This window comes from Serinus canaria, chromosome 2 (genome assembly GCF_022539315.1).
Source record: "Serinus canaria isolate serCan28SL12 chromosome 2, serCan2020, whole genome shotgun sequence".
NCBI classification, from domain to species: domain Eukaryota; kingdom Metazoa; phylum Chordata; class Aves; order Passeriformes; family Fringillidae; genus Serinus; species Serinus canaria.
This window is the reverse complement of record NC_066315.1, coordinates 62,165,022-62,187,816: the sequence shown is the minus strand read 5'-3', so window position 1 is coordinate 62,187,816 and position 22,795 is coordinate 62,165,022. Positions and strand designations below refer to the sequence as shown.

Genomic DNA, 22,795 nt, shown 5'->3' with positions numbered 1-22,795 from the left:
TAGCTTAACTTTTTGCCTTTTGTTTAGGGTGCGTCAGTTCATAGAGATGGTGAATGGTACAGACAGTGAAGTGCGGTGTTTGGGAGGCCACAGTCCAAAATCTCAAGACAGTTACCCTGTTAGCCCACGGTCATTCAGTAGTCCTAGCATGAGTCCCAGCCATGGAATGAATATTCACAATTTGGCAACAGGCAAAGGGAGCAGCACACACTTCACTGGTAAGTTCATGTGAGGATACACCACACATTTGGATGCACCCTGCCACATGGATTATTTTTTTTAAAATAAACTTAAGAGTTTATGCTGAATGCTATGTGTAACAGTAAAATGTTAATGATTAAAATGCAGAATTTCCAGTCACTGGGAAAAATGAAAGTTTCATCACATAATTTTTGCATGTGCTCTTGGCTTTACTTCTTGCAAAGTAGGTTGCCACCAATTTCTAAGAAATGCTTCCCTCTGGGAGGTGGAAGGTTCTGACTTATATTTCTCTTGTCCTTTTGATGATAATTTATGGCTTGGGCAAGATGGTTTAAATCCTGTAAGTGGTATATATGATCCATTTCCTCTGGTGTTGATGGAGAAATCAGAATAGCTGTGGTTGAGCAGGAAACACCAGGAGCCAGGTGGTATGGTTGAGTAAAAGACATACTGCTGGCAGCCACATTTCAGTCTGCACAGTTCAAACATTTTTAGAGCATTTAAGTAGGGGGAAATCTTCAGTGGGAAGCCACTAATGTTCAGAGCTGTCCCAAGCTTATGGGGAGATCCCCATGCCTTCCAAAGCACCCCTGCTGAATGGAAGCTAAGCATGTTAAAATGATACCTGAACATGGCATCCTTGAAGACTAAGACTCTTAAGGTAGCAGAGACCAACAGCTTTCAGTTCTGTTTAATTTCCAAATCCAAATTGGAACTGATTGCGAGCACTTTTTTTTTTTTTTTTTTTTTTTCCTCTCTGGGGTGTCAGTGAAGAACCACTCCAGTGAAGAACCACTCAAATTTTCTGGTTGTTCTTCAGGTGGTTATTGGGATATAGTGTAGAAAGTACTTATGTTTTTTGTAATTTTTGAAAATAGAGGCAGGTTGATGAATGTATTACTAGAAGTGATGTTTGGGATTTTGTAAATGGCAGCAGCTGGTTTCTTTATAATAGCCCTTCCTGTGACCTGTTTCTATTTTAGAACATACTTGGGAGCTCTTGGTTTGATGGAACTGGCAATTACATGTTTGCTTCAAATGGTAGTTTTCCTGTTATATTTTAGAAGGGTCAGAAGAGATTTTAGCTGGGCATCATAATTTCACAGCATGATGTAATTTTTTTAGCAAAGCACAATATTAACAATTAAAATAATTACATGGTGAAGGAGGGAGGTTTATGTAAGTATAGCAACATGCGAAGTATTCAGCACTGAATTCTACTGCACATTTATCAAAAGAATTATGTGATCAGGAATTAATAATGTTTGCTTTCATTCATAATGATTCAGTGGCCTAGAAAAGATTTTTTAGAAAACTTCTACATTAGTGCAGTTTTCTGCATTACCAGTATATTAGTACAACTGGAAAAACCTTCTTGTGTCTATGTTCATACTTGTTAAATAATGCTTAACTTCTAGAATGCTTAAGGGTTCAAATACCTGAAACATGGAGATGAAGTACTTGAGTTTGTGTGGCAAATTTAGCATACTTGTTCCTGGTTAGTAAACGCTACACTTATTTCATTTTTTTCTGCAAACTTACCTGTAGGTACCACTTTATGACTACAACTGTTAAAACTTCCTTGCAGGGTTTGAAAGTAGTTGCAGTAATGGAGTAATATCAAATAAAGTGCATCAGTCTTACTGTCACAGTAAACACACGACCACCAGCTTGAATGTACCAGAGCTCAACAACATAAATGTATCCAGATCACAGCAGGTTAACAGCTATTCCAGGTAAACAAACTTTAGATGCTTCTAAATCACTTAAGGCTTGTGCTCTCCATGTGTTTGCATGGCAGGGAAGAGTTTTCAGTGGGTTTTGATGTGATTTTTTTTTTCCCCCAAGGACAGTTGAAACACAGTGTAAGGAGCCGACAGCTTGTGGTAACTCTGGTTGTTTTGACAGTTCAAGTTCAACAGACCTTTTTCTCCTGTTGGGTTAAGGAAATGCAGTGGACAAAAATAAATTACCTTGCTTATAGCTATGGTCAGTTTTGAAGTTCCATAGTGAAGGTTAATTAGCTCTTTGACACTTGGGTTTTTTAACTGAAGCCACTGACACTGATGTAAGTGTGTTGCACACAGGTAATGAAAAGTTTTCCAGATACTCTCCATTTGTGGCAGTATCTAGAAAGTAAACACAGTTGAGATGCAAATGAAGTGTGAATTCCCTTTCCCTGTATACACCAGGATTGTTTGCCTGCTCCAGTCACTGTCACGAGTGCACACGCATTCCATTCAGAGAATGAAAATAAATCTGTTAACCAGGGTTAATGTGGGTCTTTATAACCAGTATGGTTAAGCTCTGGGTTGCATGGATGCAGCAGAACCTAATTTGATGTGAAATGCAACAGGACTCAGCTGCATTGTGCCAAATGGATTCCCAAAACTACCATGTAGGATGTGATGATGTAGTGGTGATGACCAAAGGTATTTTAGTTGAATAGTGATAATTGGGGTGAAAAAGTAAGAGTAACAATTTACTTCTTAACTTTCCACAATTTCTGTTAGCATCAGCAGTTGCCTCTGCCAAAACGTTTGGCAGTGTCCAGGCAACTTGGAGATTTTTCATGGAGGAAGACAGTTCCTTGGCTGTGTTCTTGCCCAGTCAGAGAGGCCTTTTGGTTTCCTTCCTCAAAGGAAGCTGAGTATCTTTGGTTGCTTAGAAGCAAGATATTAAACTTCCAAATTGAGTCTATTTGGTCTTGACAGAGGTTTTAGGTTGCTATTCTCCATGATGGAATAGAGCAGGCCAGGATGCAACTGTCAGCAAAGCTCAGTCCCCAAAGCCACGCTGGCATTTTCTAAAAACACTTCTGTGAGCTGCTGTGAGCAGAGGGTTGTAAGGAGCTGAATGCTCTGCATTTGCCACTGAGTGTCTCTTCAGTGTTCTGCTTTACTGAGCATTTGCTTTGGGGATTTCTTTTTTTGTTTTCCCTCTGTCGTTCCACGGAGTAAATAAGAGGAAAATGCATTTTTTCAAACTAATTAGTTACCTAAATATGGCATTTTCCAAGTAGGATGTATATTGACTTAACTATATTTTTTATATATAAATACTAACTATATTGAAAAGGGGGAGTAGTATATTTTCTCAATGCATTTTCTTCTGCTCTTTGTACATACAATTATATAGACAACTTTTTGGTCTGTATTTAGAAACTGTTATATTCCTTACTCCTGAATAATGGGGCACACGTTTAAATTTTCAGCATCTGAAAATAGTATTGTACTGAAAACTAATGTTTAGACAACCTTAAAACTTTCCATGGTGCTCTGGTGTCACCAGTTGTTATTGAAGAAACTGTGGTCTAGCTTGGAAATATTTATCAGCAGCTTTTCAGTAGCTAAGATGAAGAAGTAGTGTGATGAAGTTGTAAAGATAACCTAAGTATTAAAAATACGAGTAAAACTTGTATTTACTACTCTCTTTTCAGCAATGATGTAGACATGGAAACAGATCACTACTCCAATGGGGTTGCTGAGACTTCATCCAATGGCTTCCTAAATGGTAGTTCTAAACATGATCACGAAATGGAAGAATGTGACACAGAAATGGGTCTGCAGTGATATTTCTTACATTTTTATTAAGTGATGGCAACAAGGTTATGTTTTTACTTGCAATGCTTCCCAACTTGAAAGTTAGGGTTACTAGCTCAAATCTTAATTTTTTGATTGTTTTGCTATTACTAGAAGTATATTTTAAAACCACTGATTTAGGTGGTCCAGTATCTGTGTGAGAACAGGGGAAATGGGTAACTCATGCCTGCTGAAATTAGCATTAATTTTTAAGGAAGTACCTTTGAGAAGAAACACCCGGTTGTGTAGCACCCTGTGTTTGAGTTGGGAAATTGCTTCTCCCTCTTCCCATTTGTGGTTCTCATGGCATCTTTGTGCTCCGCAGTAAGCGTAGAAATTCTAAATCTTTTATATTGAAATGCAAAGTGCTAATATTTAATGCTCAAGAGCTTTATTAGGGAAATGTAAAAAATTAAAAATTAACTTTTTTCCCATGTTTTCCACCAAAAAAATAACAATTTATATAGTTATGAGCTAAAAATTAACTTTGTTTTACTTAATTTGCTTTATACTCTGTCATGCCTATTGATGTTGGTGACAAATGAGTATTTAAATCCCCTCTGCTTGCCCTTTGTGCAGCTGCAGAATTGGTACTCAAACAATTGATTTAAGCAGATGTCAGTTAATGTGTAGTTGAAATGAAATGTGAAACTGGAGACCTTCAGAATGCAGCAGCACGTGCAGAGTGCTGTGAGCACTTCCCAGTTCCGGGGCATGTGCTGCTGCTGATCCTGCAGCTTTGCTGGGAAATGCAGTGGAACAGCAAATGTCATTCTGTTACAGCTCTGCAAGGAGGAATGCAAGTTGCCAGACTGTATTCCCTGCATTATGCTCTGAAACTGGATAATAATAAGACCTTATTTCTGTGACAGAAAACCCAAAACAGGCCCTCGCTCTCTTGCAGCCTTTTCTGCAGAGACTTGCTGTGACAGACATGCAGCAGCTGCTCAGGGCACGGAGTTGTGCTTTTTGTAATGTGGCTGTCTCCTGCCTTTGGGAAGTCATGTCTTAGATGAGGCTGAGCTAGCGACAGACACCACTACTTGAAGACTTGTGGGTGCCTCACTGACACTGTTTACCCCCCAACCCTGCCCCCAGGTTGAGTCTGGTGGTTTTTCACTTTTTGAAATAGTTATATATTCTCCTTAGTGCAGTGTATTGAAGGTTAAGTAGGCAGGTATTTTCCAGAGGTGATAAACTTACATCTAAGGAAAAAAAAAAGTAACCTGTTAAAAATCTTGTTTTGAAAGAGTAGTCAAAAATGGATCACTAAATAGCAGTGTTACAAAGAAGAGTGTATTTGTAACTGAAGAGTCTATCAAAATGCTCATTTTAAAACTTGATTCCATTGTTGAAAAAAGACAAGGAATGGATAAATGCCTTTTTTTGAATGAGGTGCTTTAGGTGTAAATTTTTAAAAAGCAGATTTTTCAAAGAAGCGAAGTTGGTTTACTAATCATAAGCTGCATCAATATCTTTTAAAATCACTAGTGTTGGAAATAGTGTATGAAACAGTAAACAAATCAGTTGTAGTGTCCTGCTTGATTACAAAAGAAGCCTGAAATAGCCAAATGATTAAGATAACATGTCCTGCAAGGAGTATGAACAGTCTAAATGATTGTCTTGTAGAGAATCCATCATGACTGTTGAGGAAGTTGGGCATTTTTTTACACTCTAGTAGTTCCCATTTTTGTGTATCTTCAGAAATGCAGTGCCAAAGAATTAAGAAAGTTAGAACTGTGTGGACTTTCATTGTTGTTTTTTAAACTCCCTTAAAATTTTAGGGTAAAATCTGGTTTGTCTTCTAGTTAGTTTAAAATTACCCCTTGCAGATAAACAGCACATGCTGTGACAGCCTTTGCCGTTAGTGAACCAGGTCTCCTAAATGTTCCTAAGGAGCAGTTCCCCAGTGTGTGGTACAGGAGCACGTGGGGCCAGGGTCTGTGTCTGACCTGCTCTCTCTGGGCAGGCAGCCATGTTTGAGTGAAATCAGTGCAGAGTCTGTAGATCCATAGGTTGTTACCCTCGGCTCTGCCAGTGGTGATGATGACGATATCGTTTCTTTAGAAGTAGATTCAAGTCAGTTAAGACGCCAGCTGTGTGGTGGCAGCCAAGCAGCCATTGAAAGGATGATCCATTTTGGAAGAGAATTGCAAGCAATGAGTGAGCAGCTAAGAAGAGAATGTGGCAAAAACACAGTGAATAAGAAAATGCTTAAGGTATGTTTAATCTTCTTGTAAAGGTGAATAACTGTGCTGCCCAGCAGGAACTTCCCACAGCATGTTGTGCTGGAATACTGTTCTGCCATTTTCCACATGTCTCAGAGCAGATGTTCTGGTCAGCTGTGGTGTAGCACTGTCTTCTCTTTTGTCTGTGCAACACATGCTCAGGGAAGATAATTTTGTGCTGTTACACAGTTAAACACAGAAATTGATTTAGCGCTTTCCTTTCTCTCATTTGTGACCATGTACCTTGGCCTCATGAATCGAAGTTCTGGTTTTGTGTTTTTGCTCTTTTGTCAATGATAAATGAACAACAGGGGGATTGGTAGAGATGCCCAAAACGTGCTGTCATTAGTACTCTGCATGTTATTCAGTTTGCCTTGATTTGAGACTGCTCTGGAAAAGCAAAGCCTCCTGCCAAAGACTGCATGCAGTTTTCAGTCTTTCTCTTACCCCCTCACTAGTAAAATAATGTTACCTTTTGCTTTGCTTTTGGGAAAAAAACACTAAATGGAACAAGTCCTGTCACAATTTCTTTCTATCTTTTTATATTGATGGATACTGACAGTCACCTTTGTGATTCTGAACAGTTGAACAAAGTATCCCTTCTTTTCACTAGTAGCTTGTAGCTGTAGATGTAATAGAAGTTATCTTCCCACAGGATGCGTTCAGTTTGCTTGCATATTCTGATCCATGGAGCAGCCCTGTTGGAAATCAGCTTGACCCCATACAAAGAGAACCAGTGTGCTCTGTGCTGAATAGTGCAATACTAGGTAAGTGTGGCCTGCTGGCTGCCCAGGGGACTCGGGGTGCCTCCCCCGTGTCCCACACAGGTGGCCCTGCTGCTCCATCATAAGGACAGCTGCGTTGTGTACACTCTTCTGGGAAGAGAGGGATTCTTTTGGAGGGTATGTAAAATAACAGGAACTTGCCTACTGTTGTAGTTCAGAGGGAAAAGGGCCTGTGCAGTAATGGTGCTGTGCAAGGTCACTTTGTTGCTCCTGCTTTGTGTCTTGCTCTAAGAGCAAACTTGCAAAGGAATGATTTAAGTAGTTTAGATGTCAAGTTTTTGGTGTATTACTATGAAATTATTCCGGTATTTTAACTGGTACTGTGATTCTTTTTCAGAGACTCACAATCTGCCAAAGCAACCCCCGCTTGCCCTCGCCATGGGACAGGCGTCACAGTGTCTAGGATTGATGGCCCGGTCAGGAATCGGATCCTGCGCGTTTGCCACAGTGGAAGACTACCTACACTAGCTATGCATTTTGAAGGTCTGAAAGGCATTGTGGCATATTCAACATGGAAAGTAGACCAGCTCTGCTGACTGGAATTTGGAATTTTAATTATGTACTAAGGACAAGTCTGTCGCTTTATGTTGCTTCCTAGTTTACAGCATGATGCAAATGATTTCTAACTTAGTGTTAGGAGATTTCCATCTTTAAACCTCTTAGACAACTAAGAGTTGAAAATATCACTGGTAACGTCAGACATGCAAATTGACAAGTACCAATCCTTTGAACGATTGTCCAAAACAAACCAAAAATCCTGCTACCTTGTGGTGGGACGGAAGAATAGAAAACATGGATGTATTAGCATGTGGGTGATGTAAACGTCAAGCAGGATGACTTGCCAACCTCCACCCCCATTGTTACATAGTTCAATCAGTGTAATTTGCAAAATGCAAATGGTTTGGATATATAGTGTTGGTGGGAAGAAATGATATTTTTTAATGTGTACTGTAAAACTTGAATTACTCAGGAGCTGAGTGAATATGTTTGTTGCTACTTACAATCCCAACCTGTTGATCTTAGTAGTTTTTTGTTTTAACATGGTCTTTTCAACTTCGTTTCCTTGTTTAACTACAGACAGCTTCTGTTGTGTAGGCTCACCAGTTTAACTGTTGTATTATAACAGTATTACATGTCAACACAGTGTGGTTATGACCTATTTATATAAAAACCAAATATTTAGTCAATTTACAGTCTTAATTTAATCTTTGTACACCTTGCATTTTTAAAAGTGCTTAAATAGTACTATATTGCAATAAAATGTAGTGATATCATAATTAACCAGCCATTAAAAACTTACATCTACATCCACGGTAGCATGGACGTGTATGCTACATTGTCTTGCTCTAGGCTCCATCCTAGAACAGTGCTTCTTGTGGAGACCTCTGAGGGGACAGGCTCACCCCTTGAGCTGGGGCTGCCACCTCCATGTGGAAGCTGGGCTGGTCCAGGTGAAGGGCTTTGCCTTGTTCTTGCCACACAGTGAGTCTAGCTAACAGTGCAGGAAGGTTACTCAGGCTCCCTGCAGATGGGGAAAATCCCTTACTGCTGGAAAGTAATCATGAGGCTGGAGAGAAGTGCCCTGCTGTGGGAGCTGATTTAATGATTCTGCTGTTAGGGTACAGCCTTTCCTTAGAGACACAAGTCACTGAGGCAGTAGAAGTAAGTGCCTGCTGTAAGGAATGCAGCATCCACAACAGTAGGTACAACATTGCTCATCTTTATTCTCTGCAAAGGCATTGCCTCATGGAGGCAGCTCAGCAAGCCTGGTCCTAGCACCAGCTGTTCTAAAACACTGGCCTGGCTGCTCTGTAGCTTCCCCAAGAACTTCTGAAAGGGGAGAGGGAAATCCAATCAGGCTCAACTCAGTGCCTTCTGCTGGCTGGAACTGAAAGCAAAGTGATGATGAAGTAGGAAAAACACCTGTGTTGAGTTGAGATCAACTGTCACTAAAAGTCCTTAGCAGCATCTTCTGAAAAAACTGTCTTCAAACTCCATTTTTAATATGTGTTGCCAGCCAGCGTTTCTTAAACCTTGCTGCTTTTTCCTTTTTATCTTGCCCTAAAAAAAAAAAAAAAAAAAGGTGGTTAGTTACCATTTTTCTCAGCCCCCATGTGCTGGAGAAGGAGCAATCCCTTGGCTGCTGCAGTATTTCAGAACAGAACAACCACCTCAATCAATGATAAACTTCCTAAGGTATTTTATGTGCCCCAGGTGCATTCTACTGGCCAGGAGTACCAGTTTGCAACAGCCTCCTTTGGAGGGTGGGGGGGATACAGTGGTGCTTGCAGTGATGAAGCACAGGTGGAAAGCAGGCCTGGCTTGCTAAGGATCAGCAACTTTTCCCTCTGGTATTCGTGACCCTCACAGAATGTGTGGGTGTGAAACTGCCTGCATCCACTATGTAAATGAGGATAGATGGGTGCTATTTCCCTGTGCTCACATAGAGGTTCTGGGATCTTGGTATCCCTGCTTTTAAGTCTGAGATGGATCTGAACTGCCTTCCAACGGCTCAGAGATTGGAGGCTGAAACAACAGCTCCTGAAGTATTTATTTCACTGAGCAGCCCTGGCTCTTAACATACCAAAAATGAGGTAATTTTTTTTAAATTGTGTCTCATACACCATCCCTGGGGGTGTGCTCATGACACCCACTGAGGCTGCAGTGTTCTGCTGTCCTTCCCTTACTCTTCAGGTGCTTGGAGGATCACAAGCCAGGATGCTCTAGCATGGAAACCCTGCTTTTATTCAAGTGCACTTTTAGCCACAGAGGCAGAAAACAGTACCTATTCTGACTTTTTCTATACTCACCCCAAGACTTGTCCACAAAGTGAATGGCAGCTTTTTTGACAGGGCCTCTCTTGTTTGCAAGGGAGAAAAATTCATTTGCTGGAATGGAGACAAGTGTTAATAACCAAGTTCAAGGCAGACAAGGCTCCATCCAGACCCACCCAAGCAGCAGTGCTTACCCGGTACCCGGTTGGTGTGTGGCCCATAGAGCTGAGCATTTAAGAAGTCTCTAGCCAGCTGTTGGTGGAGGCCTGTTGCACTGTGGTCTTTCAAGCACACAGCCACGTAGTTCCCTTTTGTCCTAGTCAAAGAGATGTAAAGCCCTATAGTGTGGTTACAGGGTCCAGAACAGACACTGCTGTCAAGCTCTGCTGCTTGAGCACAGCAGCAGCCAGTGATGGTTTCTGATACTCAGATGAGCTTTATGGCAGTATTAAAAAAATAAAGTCTGGACCAATACTCTCAAGCTCTTGTCATATGCCTTTGTGTGCCCGAGTAGTTTCCTTGGGCGTCCCGAGCTCATCCTACCAAAAGCTGGGGCAATTACTCTCTAGGGCCATCAGTGACAATGAAATAAAAAGGAGAGAAAAACAGATTGAAATGCAGGAATTTGGTGCTGAACCACCCCACAACACAATGTGTACTGCTGTCCTTATGACTGCCCAGCCACCTCACAGCAGTTACATATATGTAATATGTAAAAATTATTTCTATCATATATATATATATGTATGCACACATATATAAGTATGCTAAAGCAGAAGATATTAAAGGCACTTTTAGCACATAAATATGCTTTTAATCAGATGAAGGATGGGGGAACATGAAGTGCAGAAGAGGGTACAGCCATGCAGTGACAGAACAGACCTTCCCATACCTGGCAAAATCATCTCCTCCTCTTACCTGGCACCCTTGCTCCTCTTGCCTTTCTTCTCCTGCACTTCAGCTTGGCCTTGCCTTTGGGCCTGGCCTTGCTCCAGCTCTACAGCCTCAGCTTCAAGTTCTTCACCTAGAGTAACTTGTAAATGAAATTTCCCAGATGTTACAAATCAAAACTGGCCAGTGAAACAGGAACAGGACTTAGAACAAGCAGCATTTTTCAGAAGCACTGACTAGGAAGAACAGCTGTAAGAGGGAGGGAAAAAATATGCTGAGGGGAGCCAGCTTTCCTCGGCATCAACAAAATGGAATTCATCACCAGACAAAAATTCAATGCAATACAACAGCTATGGGTAACCCATAAAGGGAAATCCAGCTCTGGCTTCAGTCTTGCTTCATTCTCAGCTCAGCTCTTTGTTATGTCACTACAACAGATCTTTTTTAAATAAAAGCAAGAAAAAGTAGCAGTTACACCATACAGCAACATGTGAGGTTTGGATGAGAGAACTGTTTAAAAAAAAAGATTTTTTCTGAAGTACTTTGAAGTACAGATGAAGCAAAAACAGCAGTCATAAACAGTCTAGACTCTTAATTTTGTAATTCTGAGTTTGAAAAAAGTTACTTAATATCCTACAGATGCTATTACACTGTAGTTTGATATATAAAGTACAGACGCAATCAATTTAACAATCCTACCCAGGAATAGCCTTTATAAATTAAAGGCTAAATATTAATCCACCTTTGATAATCCTTGCTTTTTCTGCTTTAACACCTGTCCATGATTTCCTTAAACACTTCAGGCTATTTAACTGAAATCACTGCACAGCAAGTGACTTCTGTAAAAGGTGTCGGAATTAGATTGAATCTGACTTTGTATTTTCCCCAGAAAAAGAAATATCTGAGGAAAAATACAATCTGTCCAGTGTGTTCAAGATTAAGACTTGGAGAAGGTCTCTTCACCAGCGCTCCGGCACAGAATGAATTCCTGAAGTACCAGATGTGCACCCCATGCAAAGCAAGCTGTAACGTACCTGGGTCATCTGCTGCAGCCTGCTCAGCGGGCCTGGGGAGCAAAGGGAAGGCAAAAGGTTACTCTTCAATTCACACTGCCTTCCTTTACTTACAGCCATGAAACTCCCATTTCCAGTATGGTCTCCCAAGCCAGGACCGGGGCTGCCCCACGGGTGGGAGATACGGAGAGAGGGGTCCCAACAGCCACCGCCGCCTTCCCCTGTCCCCTCACCGTGCGGACACATCCTGCAGCTCTTGCAGTTCCTGCAGCTCTTGCAGCACGGCCTCGGGCAGCAGCCTGCGCTTCTGTGGGGGAGAGGGGAGTCAGGCGGGCACGGACACAGCCGGCACGCATACCCAGGGCCTGCCCGGAGCCCCGCGGGGGCAGCGCGGTACCTTCTGCTCCGCGAACAGCTCCTGGTGCCGCCGCCGCTTCTCCTTCAGCAGCTCCCGGTGCCTGCGGGAAGGCGGGAGCCACCGTCAGCACTCCATGGGGAGAGAGGGGGGATTACGGGCGGGGATAAAGGGGGTGAACGAGGGCTTGGAAGGGCAAAGGAGGTGGTGAGGAGGAGCAAGTGGGGGGATAAGGGAGAGAGGATAGGAAAAGTGAAAGGGGTTTTAGAGAGGTGAAGGGAAGGAAGGGGTTACGGGCGGGATAAGGAAGAAGGGACCGGGGAGGCGTAAGAAGGGTGGTGGGGTAAGAAGGGAGATAAGGTGGGGGGGAAAGGAGGCCACAAGGGGAAATAAGCAGAGATAAGGGAGGGAATAAGGGGAGGATAAGAGGGGGCAAGAGGCATGTACGGGGGTAAAAAGGGGTCTAAGAGCGTAAGAGGGGTGGGGGGGACGACTAGAGAGGTAAGCGAGGGGTTAAGGGGACCGTAAGAGGGGTGAAAGGGGAGATGAGTGGGGCTAAGAGAAGGGGGTAAGAGGAGGAAAGCGCTGGAGTGTGAGCCGCCGTTCGGGAGCAGGAGGTCCCGGCGTGTCCGCACCTCCGCGCCGCCTCTCCCACGAGCTTCCGCTCGGCCTCGGCCGCCTCCCTCGCCACGCCGAAGGACACCTCCTCCGGGGCCTCGTCCTCCGAGGAGGAGGCCGGACTGGGCAGCGCGGCGAGAGCCTTGCGCTTGCCCGCGGCCGCCGCCTTCGCCTTCTGCCGGCGCGCCATGGCCGCGGTCCCTGCGCCGCCCGCCCCGGAACCACTCCCGCCTTCCGCCGGGGAATGCCGAGCGCCGGGACGCCCGCCCAGCCCCGCCCCGCCCCGCGGGATGCGCGCACAGACACAGCACATCGGAGATGGCCCGGCCGCCCCGCCTTTATTGCCGTAGGGACGAGTCCCGCCGCCGCCTCCGGCCCGCCCGCCCCGCGCTGCGTCCCGCCGGCCCGGACCGCTCCCGGCACTCCGGGGGTGATCCCAGGGCTCAGGAGATGATCTCTGTCTCGTGTCGCGCCAGCGCCGGCGGCAGTGTGGTCCCGCAGGGGCCCGGGAAGTGGAACCTGGAAGGAAGCAGCAGGTTTAGGGCGCGGGCAGGCACCAGCGCATCCCGCTCCTTTACCCGGCGAGTCTGGCAGGGGGACAGGAAGGAGGAAAGAAAAAGAGGAGGAAAGAAAAAGAGGAGGAAAGAAAAAGAGGAGGAAAGAAAAAGAGGAGGAAAGAAAAAGAGGAGGAAAGAAAAAGAGGAGGAAAGAAAAAGAGGAGGAAAGAAAAAGAGGAGGAAAGAAAAAGAGGAGGAAAGAAAAAGAGGAGGAAAGAAAAAGAGGAGGAAAGAAAAAGAGGAGGAAAGAAGGGTTTAGGCCTTGTGGGGCATAGGGACAGACTTCAGCCTCACCCTTTAAATAATACGTTTTGTGTCTTCAGTGAAAATTCCACCATGGAAGAAGAATGCTCTTTTCTTACTTATTAACAAAAACTTAATATTTCATAAGGCCGGGGGGAAAACTTGACCGTATGTGTCTAAACCCAGCGTTTCGGCAGCTGGACCAAAGCAGGGCAGGAAGGAGGGGACTGAAGGCTGCTGCCTGAGCAGTGTTACCTGAACCTGTTGGTGGCAGGAGTGGTTTCCATGTTGAACTCCGCGACCGGGACTCCTCTGGCCGAGACCTGAGGGGCGAACATGGCCGCAGGATACACCACGGACGAGGTCCCGACCTGCAGGCAGTGGGACAGAAGTCACAAGAATGTAGGACAGCACTCAGACCAAACCAATCCAGCCCTGTGGTGAGGGCCATTCCCACAACTGCACGGGCACTGAAGCCTAGGAGATGCCTACAAAAATGAAACGGAATCAGTGTCTGACTAGTGTCACTGCAGATGTAGCTATTTAACTTAGCATAGCAATCAGGAATTGTTTCTCTGATGCAGCCCAAAGAAACCCATTTGTAAGTGTAGATGAAAAAAAAATCCAGAAACAAAATGGCACACTTTGTCTTCAAGGAAAAATAAAAACCCAATAAAATGCTCCATCTGTTACTTTAGATGATCCTGTAAATGGAAGACAACAGTCTAAGCAAGAGTTTTGGTTAGAGATCTGGAACCTACATGGCATGTAAACCACCCTGCAAAAAAGCAGCACATTATAACTTACTTCCCTTTCAAACTATACAAAAAATTGTATTTTTTACTATTTGAGAAATTAAAACAATAGAATGGCTTGGATTGGAAGAGACCTTAAAGATCAGCTTGTTCCAACTCCTCTGCCATGGGCAGTGACACCTTCTACTAGCTCAGGTTGCTCAGAGGCCCATCCAACCTAGCCTTGAATGCTTCCAGGGATGGGGCACCCACAGCTTCTCTGGGCAACCTGTTCCAGTGCCTCACCACCCTCACAGTAAAGAATTCCTTCCTCTATGTAACCTAAAGCCACTCTCTTTCAGTTAATAGCCATCACCCCTTGTTCCTGATGAAGAATCCCCCTCTGGCCTCCTTGCAGGTCTCTTTCAGTACTGGAAGGCTGCTCTAAGGTCTCTCAAGAGCCTTCCCTTCACCTGGCTGAACAGCTCCACTCTCTCAGCCTCCCTTCACAGGGAAGGTGCTCCAGTGCCCTTATCAACACTGTGGCTCTCCTCTGGACTTGCTCCAACAGTTCCACATCCTTATGCTGGGGGCACCAGAACTGTCCACAGTATTCCAGGTGGGGTCTCACCAAAGCAAAGTAGAGGGGAATAAAATTCAACAGCCAAACAGCATTGTGTAATCTCTTACCCCGTGTACCTGTTGACTTCTGAGTAGGCTGAAAGATTTTCAAACTGAAAGGTCTTTTAATGTTTTGCACTGGACACCAGAGTCCCTCTGGGGCTTTTAGTTCCCTCAGGGAAGCACGGATGCATCTGCTTCACCCAGGAGTTGCCACATCCCTAGTGTGGCCTCCCTGCTGGTTCAGAGGACAGGTAAGGAAAGCGCCACTCACAACCAAGCAGAGGTCACAAATATCCAGCTCCTTCTCCACTGCCGTGAGCACACTGGGATCCAGGGCTTCGCCAAACCACACCACGTGGGGCCGCAGGAGCCCATTGCAGCCGTCCTCCTCACACCTGCTCAGGCACCACAGAGGGACAGGTCAGCAGCACTTGAGGCTGCAGAGCGGCAAAGAAGCTCATTCTCCCTAGGCAGGTCTTACCTGCCATCATCCTCTCTCCTCCTTCACAGCCCTCCCCACACCCTCCTCTACCACATGCTGGACAGAAGGCAGCTCGTTCCACGCTACACACATGCTGCATGATTCCAAGAAAGGGGGTGCTAAACAGTTGTTTAGCACAAATACTTTATTGTGTCTTCCCCTTACTCAGATCCTGAAATGCATGAGAGTTAAAACTCAGCCTCCATCAGCTTTAACAAACTGGCTGACAGGGTTTTAAGGAGAAAATGACCCAAAAGACAGAAGCATTGTCTTAGCCTCTTTTTCCTTAGGAATCAGGTGAAAAATGTGGTGGCTTTTTCCATTTGCATCTAGCTAAGGCAAAGCTTCAGGCAGTGCAAAAAAGCACTGTGGCACATTCTGTGCCTGTGAGGGGACCCCACCACAGTATTCCAGAAAAACAGTAGGTGACACCTGTCAAGTAACAAATGTAGCACTACTTTCTTGCTGCAATTCTCCTACTACTTCACTTACTACAAACCCCAGGAATTCGGCCACGTTTCCTCTTGGTGCTGAAGTACACAAACGTGGGATACCTTTAGCACCATAGTAACTTCTACACATTCCTTTGTCTGATGCCTCTGCAACTTTAGACTCAATTTCCTGGGACAGAGTTCCAGAGTTGTTGTCATTTTATTGCAGGAATTCCATACTGTTACCTCCTATCCCAAAAGTTTCATACCTTCTTGGTGTTTCTCAGGGGCTACTCCTCACAGCACTGACTCTTTTGTCTTCACAAAGCAGCCAACTAACTCCAGTTCCGTTCTCAACCACCCAACCCACTCTTTTATAGCACTCTTCTTCTCATTGGTTACAGCTGGGGCCTGGTGAAGTCAGGCCTGTTCCTAATCTTTGATAATTGGCCCAGCTGCAACTCCTTAGGGGTAGGATTACTTTCTACACTATATTTTCTTATATCCTGTCCCCCTACACAAAGTTCTTTGTCTCCTGTGGAATGTCCTTCCAAAACAACATGAACAATAACATGAAGCTTTGAGATGCACAAAGCATGAAGCAGTAACAGCCCAACAAAGTAGTCCATTACGTACTGAGGAAGGTCTTCAACTGGAATGGCAGCATCTTCTGTGTCAGGATCTGGAGCCCTGTAGTTACAAAATGGAAATACATGTCCAGCTGTACCAAAAGGTATTTTATATATTAATAAAAACCCTTCATATTCTCTAATGCACACCCTCCAATCAAAGAATCCACAACTTCAGCCAACTTGAACACCTACTACAATCCTAAAATACCACACATGAAGCAGGCAGGAATTTGTCCAGAATTATCCTGAAGCTGAGCAACTGTAATAAGCTGGCCAAGACTGTCAAAGGCACAATTATTTATGTAACTATCTAAAGGTCTGGTGAAATGTAAAGGTAAAAAAATCCTAAAAAATCACTGAGTATATGCCTGGCCCACTCCCCTGCTCACTTCCTTTTTTAATGGTGAAAGAAAGAATGAATTACCCCTTCCCAGCCAATGCGGGGCAGATCGGGCTCTTGTAATTCGCAGCTACGTTTCCACAGCTGGTGCACCGAGTTTTAAATAAACTACCTGGAACACATGAAGAGAAACATCAGGGATGAAGCAATGGCTCTGAGGTATGGCTGTGCAAGCAAGTGGATGTGTTTATCCTGGGCAGCTTTTATTTACAGACCTTGAAGGCTGTGCCTTGCAGGTAACTTACTACAGGAATGCAACAGCAAAGACAGTCCCACTGTGCCCCCTTGTTCTGCCTCAGCACATGAGTAATACACAGTCCCATAACATATTTTGCAGGAAAATCATAATTTAAAATATCACTGAGGGAGATGATTTCTGTTTATTGCTTTTCCTCTTACATCAGAAACATTTTCTTAAAAAAAAAAGCTGGTCAACACCATTTTGTTTGGTGCAAAACTCCACCCCCAAAACTTCTGTAGCATTACTAACATGCTGTCGAGATGTGCAATATAGCCAAGAGCTAAAAATCTGTCCATTTTGTAAGGAACACAAATAACCAAAATTAAACTGTTGCCAAGGCTTCCTCATTGGGTCCACAACTGCGTAACAGCTAGTGCAGGTTTCAGGTTTCCATAGGCCAAAGCACAAAAGTGGTGGTGGGAAATCCCATTTTCACCTTAGTGATACTTGAGTTAAAAAGTATCACAGTGCTGGAGGACCAGGATGGGTCTTTGTCCCGGGAGACTTCTACCCTGTGGCAGGGCCTGAGGAGCGGAGAAATGAGTGAGGTCACCTACAGGGATGGAGAAGGGCTTCCACACCCTTTTTCTCTCCACACCTGTACATTTCCTCAGATCCCAAACCCCTGCTGACCCCCAGGGTGCTGCACCTGCAATGTGCTCCTCTTGCACTTTGTGGGAGTAAGGAATGCCACTGACTACAGGGAAGAGGGGGGGAGGGCCACTGGCTGCAGGACAGAAAGGTAAGGGAATCTCAGTTGTTTCCAGTCCCTTTGTCCTCCTGTAGCCAAGAAGTGCACAAGTGAGAACAGGACAGAGGGAAAGCACCAGGGCTGGCGAGGCCAGGCTTGCCAATACACCCTTTATTAGCAGCAGTCTGACACCACCCCTACCACACAATGGAATCCTTGAGGATTCTTTTCCCCTTTTCTAAGTGAAATCACCCAGGTGTGACAGTCACATGAATTCAAGTGGATCTGTCAAAAACTGTGCAAGCAAGAAAGGAGAACCATTTCCTGTATACTGTCAGAATCCATGAAAAACAGAAAGATGAGATTCTGTGATCCTAAATGTGAGGAATAAAGAGAGAATACGAAGTACCTGAAACAACTTCCAAAAGAGAACAGGGTGTTATTGTAAATAAATTTATGCAAATTATTGTAATTTTAAAGACAAAAATCTTTTCTCTCTGTACTTATCCCGCTTTCCCTTCTTCCTGCTCCCCACCCCAGGTTTCCTAGCCTGTGGCAGATATGTGAGCCAACTCTTACCGTGGATTTCTAAGAGGTGCTTGGTGCCTGCCTTCCTGTGCAGCTCATCAATGTTCTGAGTGATGACCACAACGCTCCTTCCTTGCTTGCTGAGACGCTTTTCACACTCTGCAATGGCAATGTGGGCTGGATTGGGATGTTTGCTCAGCATCACTTCCCGACGGTAGTGGTAGAATTCCCACACACGGGAAGGGTTTCGTGCAAAAGCCCCTGGAGTAGCTAGCTCCTGCAAAAGATGTAACAGGTCATCCTACAACAAAAGAATCCCTTCCCCAGATGAAGCCTGCTGCATCTCTGCCATTTATACTGCTCCACTTATATATCTCTGCATTTATACTGCCTGCATCACTGGGTCATCAAAAGCAGATTATCTATAACCAAATGCAGTTGATAAGAATATTGTTCCACAACCCTTACAAGAGTGACAAGTCAAAGTGTCAGATCAAAAGAGGAAATAACTTACAGAAATGGTGTCATACATGGGTTTACACTACATTCCAACCGTACTCTGTGCTGCCCTACCAAACTATTAGGAGCTTAGCACTAGCTAAGCTAAAGCAAGATGAAATACTCCAATGCACACCCTTTTTTTGGCACCCACAACTCTCTTTTCCATGGCAGCCATAAAACTCATGTGAATGTATTTCCTTTGCTAGAAATTTCTTTTCTGCTTTAAGTGTAACACAAGCCAAATTACACCCATTGTCAAAACCAAAGTCTAAAGTCTTGTATTTTGTATGCAGGTAAAATTGAAGCTGCTTTTCACACTAACTTTAATTTTGCTTTCTCTTTCTCAAAAACGAGGTGCAGGTCAGTCCAGCACCTCAATGCACAATTCTGCTGACACGGAAATGGAATGCAAGTTTCTGATGCAGCAGGACCAAACATTTATACACACACATGCTTTATTTGAATTGATGGTCACTGAAAGCAAAAACCTCATCTTTAAGATTCAAACCACCATGTCTCTGACACTTTTTAAGCTTCATCAGATCATTCAGGAATGCTGTAATTAAAAAGCAGGTCTGATTGCAGCATTTGGGGTAGCATGTACTGACAGCAGAACAGCCAGAACAGCTGCTAAAACACCTGCAGCACCAGCAGGATGAGACTCATAAGGCCCCCATAGAGCTCACATTGTTGGTGCTTTCAGCTGTACTCCCAGTGTCTGCTCCCACCTCCTCTCCCACCCCTCTGGCTCCCAGTGCTGGCAAGATCATTCCAGCAAGAGAAACAGCCTGTGGGAGAATTAAAGAACCTGCCCCAAAACAAAACAAGTCCTAAAGCATTTTTAAAGGGTGTTATGAGACACCAAGATTAAAAGAAAACAACCAGTCTCTATCGTCAGTTCTTCCTTTGGTATTTTGGTTTGTTTTAAACACTAAAGAGTGTAAAACAGGAAAAGCCACACACAGCAGGAAAACAGTGAGGGTGTCGTAAGATGAGCAAACAGCTGAACTGCAAGAAGACAAGGATGGTAGAAAGACCCAGAGCTGCCTGCAAGAATGTTGTTTTTCCCAAGCAATGGATAAACTGAAGGACAGAAGCAGATCTTCAAGGGCACGGAGAAGAGCTGCAGAGGCAGCTGCAGGAGAGCTGTGTCCCTGCTGCACTGCCATGGGAGAACTTCCACCCTCTTCTTCCAGCTGTTCCTGACGCTCCATGCCCACCTGTGTGGCAGACAGAGAGGCACAGCCGTGCACACACGAGTCACCAGTACCTACCTGGGCTTGCCACTTTCTCCAGAAGCCTCCAGCCCCTCTGAAGGTGGGGACGCCGCTCTCGGCACTGACCCCAGCTCCGGTGATGATAGCAATGTGCTTGGCCTTGGCAAACACCTCTCGGAAATCAGCCATGTCTGTGCCAGGGCAGAAAACAAGGAACTGTTCAGGCACTCACACCCTCACCTCAGAGGCCACACTTATGCATCCAGAAATGGCTTCTATACACACCTCCCATGACTTTAACTTCAGAACACCTACTGGCTCCTGAGCTTCCGTATGTTGGAATTTAAAGGGCAGTTCCTGGAGATCCTCAAATTATGTGTCTGAGCAGGCTCAGTAGGGTAACATGTGCTAAACATGATTATAATCAATACTGGAAAGGCAGAGCCTTTAACTAAAACCCCACACTAGATGCTACCCCAATAACAACTGTTGGCACCACCACCCAGGAACAGTTTGCTTCCTAATTGTTACTTAAGATCCAGAGATGAAAAAAAAATACGTTTGTTTTGTTGTTGTTTTTGTTTGAAGATTTTTTTCCACAAAGTATCACCTTCAAAATTAAGGTAATTTGGGAAAATGCGCTTTCTTTTGAGGCATTTTTCCTGTTTTCCAGGTTTGCAACTCATATTTTATATTTTTTAATGTGTTATTCCCACCATTCTTCACTGCATAGTAGTTTGGAAAAAAGATGGAAAATTTCTTTTGCCTTTTTATGTGAGTCAAGACAAGATTAAATAGGAACAGGTTAGCTATAGACAGACAAAAATAATATCTCTTGCAGTTTACCTCAGATATGATTTTTAAAGCAACACAGGTTAGAATCACAAAATGGCTGAGGTGGGAACAGACCTCTGGAGATTGTCTTGTTCAACCCCCTCTGCTTAAGCAGGGTCAGCCAAAGCAGACTGCCCTGGACAGTGTCCTGTGGGGTGGCTTTTGATATCTCCATGGATAGAGACTCCATAACCTTCCTGCACAATTCAATCCATTGTTTGACCACCCTCACAGCTGACAAACACCATGAGGTGTTTTTGTGCATTGAGAAGATGCCCTGGAGCCTTCATTGCCACAAAGGCTCATCACTGGCTTAAGGCTAACATGGTGCCCACCAGATCCCCAGGGACACCCCTGCTCAGCTGGTCACCCCAGCCTGTCCTAGTGCCTGGGACTATTTATTCCCAGGGGCAGGACCCTCTGGAGTATCAACCACTCTTCCCAGCTTTGTATTATATGGAAACTTGCCAAGGATACACTCTGGTCCATTGTCCAGGTCATAAATGAAGGTGTTAAACAACACTGGCCTCAGTACAGGCTCCTACAGCATCCCACGAGTGAGAAGGCTCCAGGTGAACTTTGAGCTGCTCACCACAACCCTAATCCTCATAATTTACCAGGTGGTCTTTCAAATAAAAAACAAAAACTACTCCCTCCCCACCGACAAACACACAAAAGCCCACCCAAAGGCAGGTAAGTTCCTGTAGCAGGAAAGAGCCACTGGAGAGGTCCCAAGACCCACAGCACAGAACCACAGGACTGGGCAGAGACTGTGATGCCCCACTTGCTGCTGCAAACCGAACCTCACAAGCCCTGAATGTGTAAAGCTCAGGCAAAAAGCCCTCCCAGCCAGGTCTCTGGCAGCAGCCAAATGCTGATGCTCAAGGCAGCAGAAAAAGCAAGTTTGCCTCGGCTACCCGACATTAGGGGGTTGCTATAGTACCCGTGTACAGTTTTCAAGTTAAGGCACATTCTCGGATTGAAAAACAAAACCAAAATACCCTTAAACAAGTGAAAAGAGGTCTGCCTTAACTGCTAGCCTGAACCAGGCTCCTGGGGTTACCCAGCTCCTGAACTGTTAGAAATGCTCAAGGCCCAGTCTTGTACAAAGAAATGAGGAATTAGTTTTATTACTCATTAGCATTATGAAAGGGAAATGCAATTAACCAGTGCATACTTATGTGCATAAACTATAAACATTAAAAACGTGTTTATGTTGTAACCATGCTGACTACAAGGGTTTTTGGAACTCTACAGAATACAGACACAGAAAGGTAATTTTACTATTCTGGGGGACAAATAAAGCCACCTCACACTGTTTTAAACATTTTTAATTAAGCCATGGATTTCACTTAGCACACAAAAGCTTCTCGCACTTCAAATCCACCTTAAAAACCTGTCCTGGGTGCTAAAGCAAACAAATACACGTCTTACTTGAACTGGGACGGGCCATTTCCAAGCAAAACTTCTGTTTAGTTGAGGACAAGGCCTTAAGTCCGCAATGCACTTGGGAAACCAACCTTCTAGCGGTAGATTGAAAGAGACACATCAGGATCCCTCGGAAGTGTTTCACCTGGGGAGAAATAAATCAAATATCAGCGGCCCAGCCAGGCTGCGTATTTCTGCCCGCTTCCTGTGAGGGGCTCTCCCTAAAGAACCCGTTGCGAGCGTTCCTCACGGCTTCCTCCTGCACCTGCAGAACACGGACTCACCCCTGACCCGAGACCCGGGGGCCGGGATCACCGCTTTTGTTCAGAACCAGGGAGATCAGCCCCGCTCCAGAGCGGCGCTCTCGGCCGACACTCAACTTACGCGACGCTTCCGAACGGCGCTGTTAACCCGAGGCAGCTCCCAGGACCCGCCCGCCCGACGGCATTTTAAGAAGAAGGGAGAAAAGCAAGGGACGGAGGCTGCGAGCCTACGAGCATCTGCCGGCCCGCAGAAGGGCGAAGGGGACAGCACGGACGGGCGGAGCCTCGGCGAGCGGGAGGCGGCGGCCGCCGGGCCCTCAGGCCGGGGCTCCGCCCGCCCCCCCGCCCTCGCGGCTGTCGGGCCCTCACACCAGACCCGGAGCCGCGAGTTCGCGGCCCGCCCGCTGCGACTCACCGCGGGCGGCGGCGGGCAAGGCTGAGGCCGAGCCGTGCGGTGCCGCACGTCCCGCCCCGCGCTGCGCCGCTCCGCCCTCCCGCGGGCAAGGGGCCGCGGGGTTAAGGCGGTATGGATGCGTGGATGGAT

General features: G+C 45.2%; 2 protein-coding genes across 8 annotated transcripts in view; one reads left to right on the top strand and one right to left on the bottom strand.

The window, feature by feature from the left end:
* Window positions 1-8,072, top strand: part of RANBP9 (RAN binding protein 9) — a 38,613-nt gene extending 30,541 nt beyond the window's left edge. Inside the window, exons 9-14 of one of the 3 annotated variants that reach the window (XM_050970382.1) lie at window positions 28-218; window positions 1,790-1,937; window positions 3,641-3,714; window positions 5,850-6,001; window positions 6,666-6,777; window positions 7,133-8,072. In XM_050970382.1, coding sequence (XP_050826339.1) covers window positions 28-218; window positions 1,790-1,937; window positions 3,641-3,714; window positions 5,850-6,001; window positions 6,666-6,777; window positions 7,133-7,263 — 808 coding nt within the window. In that variant the 3' untranslated portion in view covers window positions 7,264-8,072. Of the gene's footprint in view, window positions 1-27; window positions 219-1,789; window positions 1,938-3,640; window positions 3,809-5,849; window positions 6,002-6,665; window positions 6,778-7,132 lie in introns of those variants that run through there. The other 2 variants (XM_030230862.2, XM_050970383.1) reach the window with 2 other exon arrangements.
* Window positions 8,073-8,499: 427 nt separating this feature from the next.
* On the bottom strand, window positions 8,500-22,725 carry LOC103819409 (NAD-dependent protein deacylase sirtuin-5, mitochondrial). 5 transcript variants are annotated; one of them, XM_050970384.1, is made up of 13 exons: window positions 18,060-18,119; window positions 16,573-16,660; window positions 16,153-16,206; window positions 14,876-14,999; window positions 13,502-13,617; window positions 12,464-12,965; window positions 11,871-11,931; window positions 11,707-11,780; window positions 11,495-11,526; window positions 10,488-10,602; window positions 9,764-9,885; window positions 9,606-9,683; window positions 8,500-8,856 (listed from the first exon to the last, which is right to left on the bottom strand). In XM_050970384.1, exons 3-13 carry the CDS (start codon window positions 16,181-16,183, stop codon window positions 8,783-8,785), a joined length of 1,329 nt encoding a protein of 442 aa, XP_050826341.1. In that variant the 5' UTR covers window positions 16,184-16,206; window positions 16,573-16,660; window positions 18,060-18,119; the 3' UTR covers window positions 8,500-8,782. The 5 variants fall into 5 exon arrangements, with proteins under 5 accessions (XP_050826341.1, XP_050826344.1, XP_050826343.1 ...); XM_050970387.1 differs by lacking the exons at window positions 8,500-8,856; window positions 9,606-9,683; window positions 9,764-9,885; ... (2 more) ...; window positions 11,707-11,780; window positions 11,871-11,931 and adding exons at window positions 19,784-19,917; window positions 21,995-22,133; window positions 22,667-22,725 and having other exon boundaries at window positions 12,766-12,965; window positions 18,060-18,285; XM_050970386.1 differs by lacking the exons at window positions 8,500-8,856; window positions 9,606-9,683; window positions 9,764-9,885; ... (2 more) ...; window positions 11,707-11,780; window positions 11,871-11,931 and adding exons at window positions 19,784-19,917; window positions 21,995-22,133; window positions 22,273-22,646 and having other exon boundaries at window positions 12,766-12,965; window positions 18,060-18,285.
* Between the last annotated feature and the right edge of the window lie 70 nt (window positions 22,726-22,795).

Excerpts from the sequence above, each read along its gene's own strand:
- LOC103819409 (XM_050970384.1), bottom strand. The coding sequence starts at position 16,183 with ATGCTGCCATTCCAGTTGAAGACCTTCCTCA. Across the intron at positions 15,000-16,152 it reads CCAGTTGAAGACCTTCCTCA|GTGTGAGGAGGACGGCTGCA; the intron begins GTACGTAATGGA and ends GTGCCTGAGCAG. Across the intron at positions 12,966-13,501 it reads CCTGCCACCAACAGGTTCAG|GTTCCACTTCCCGGGCCCCT; the intron begins GTAACACTGCTC and ends GCTTCCTTCCAG.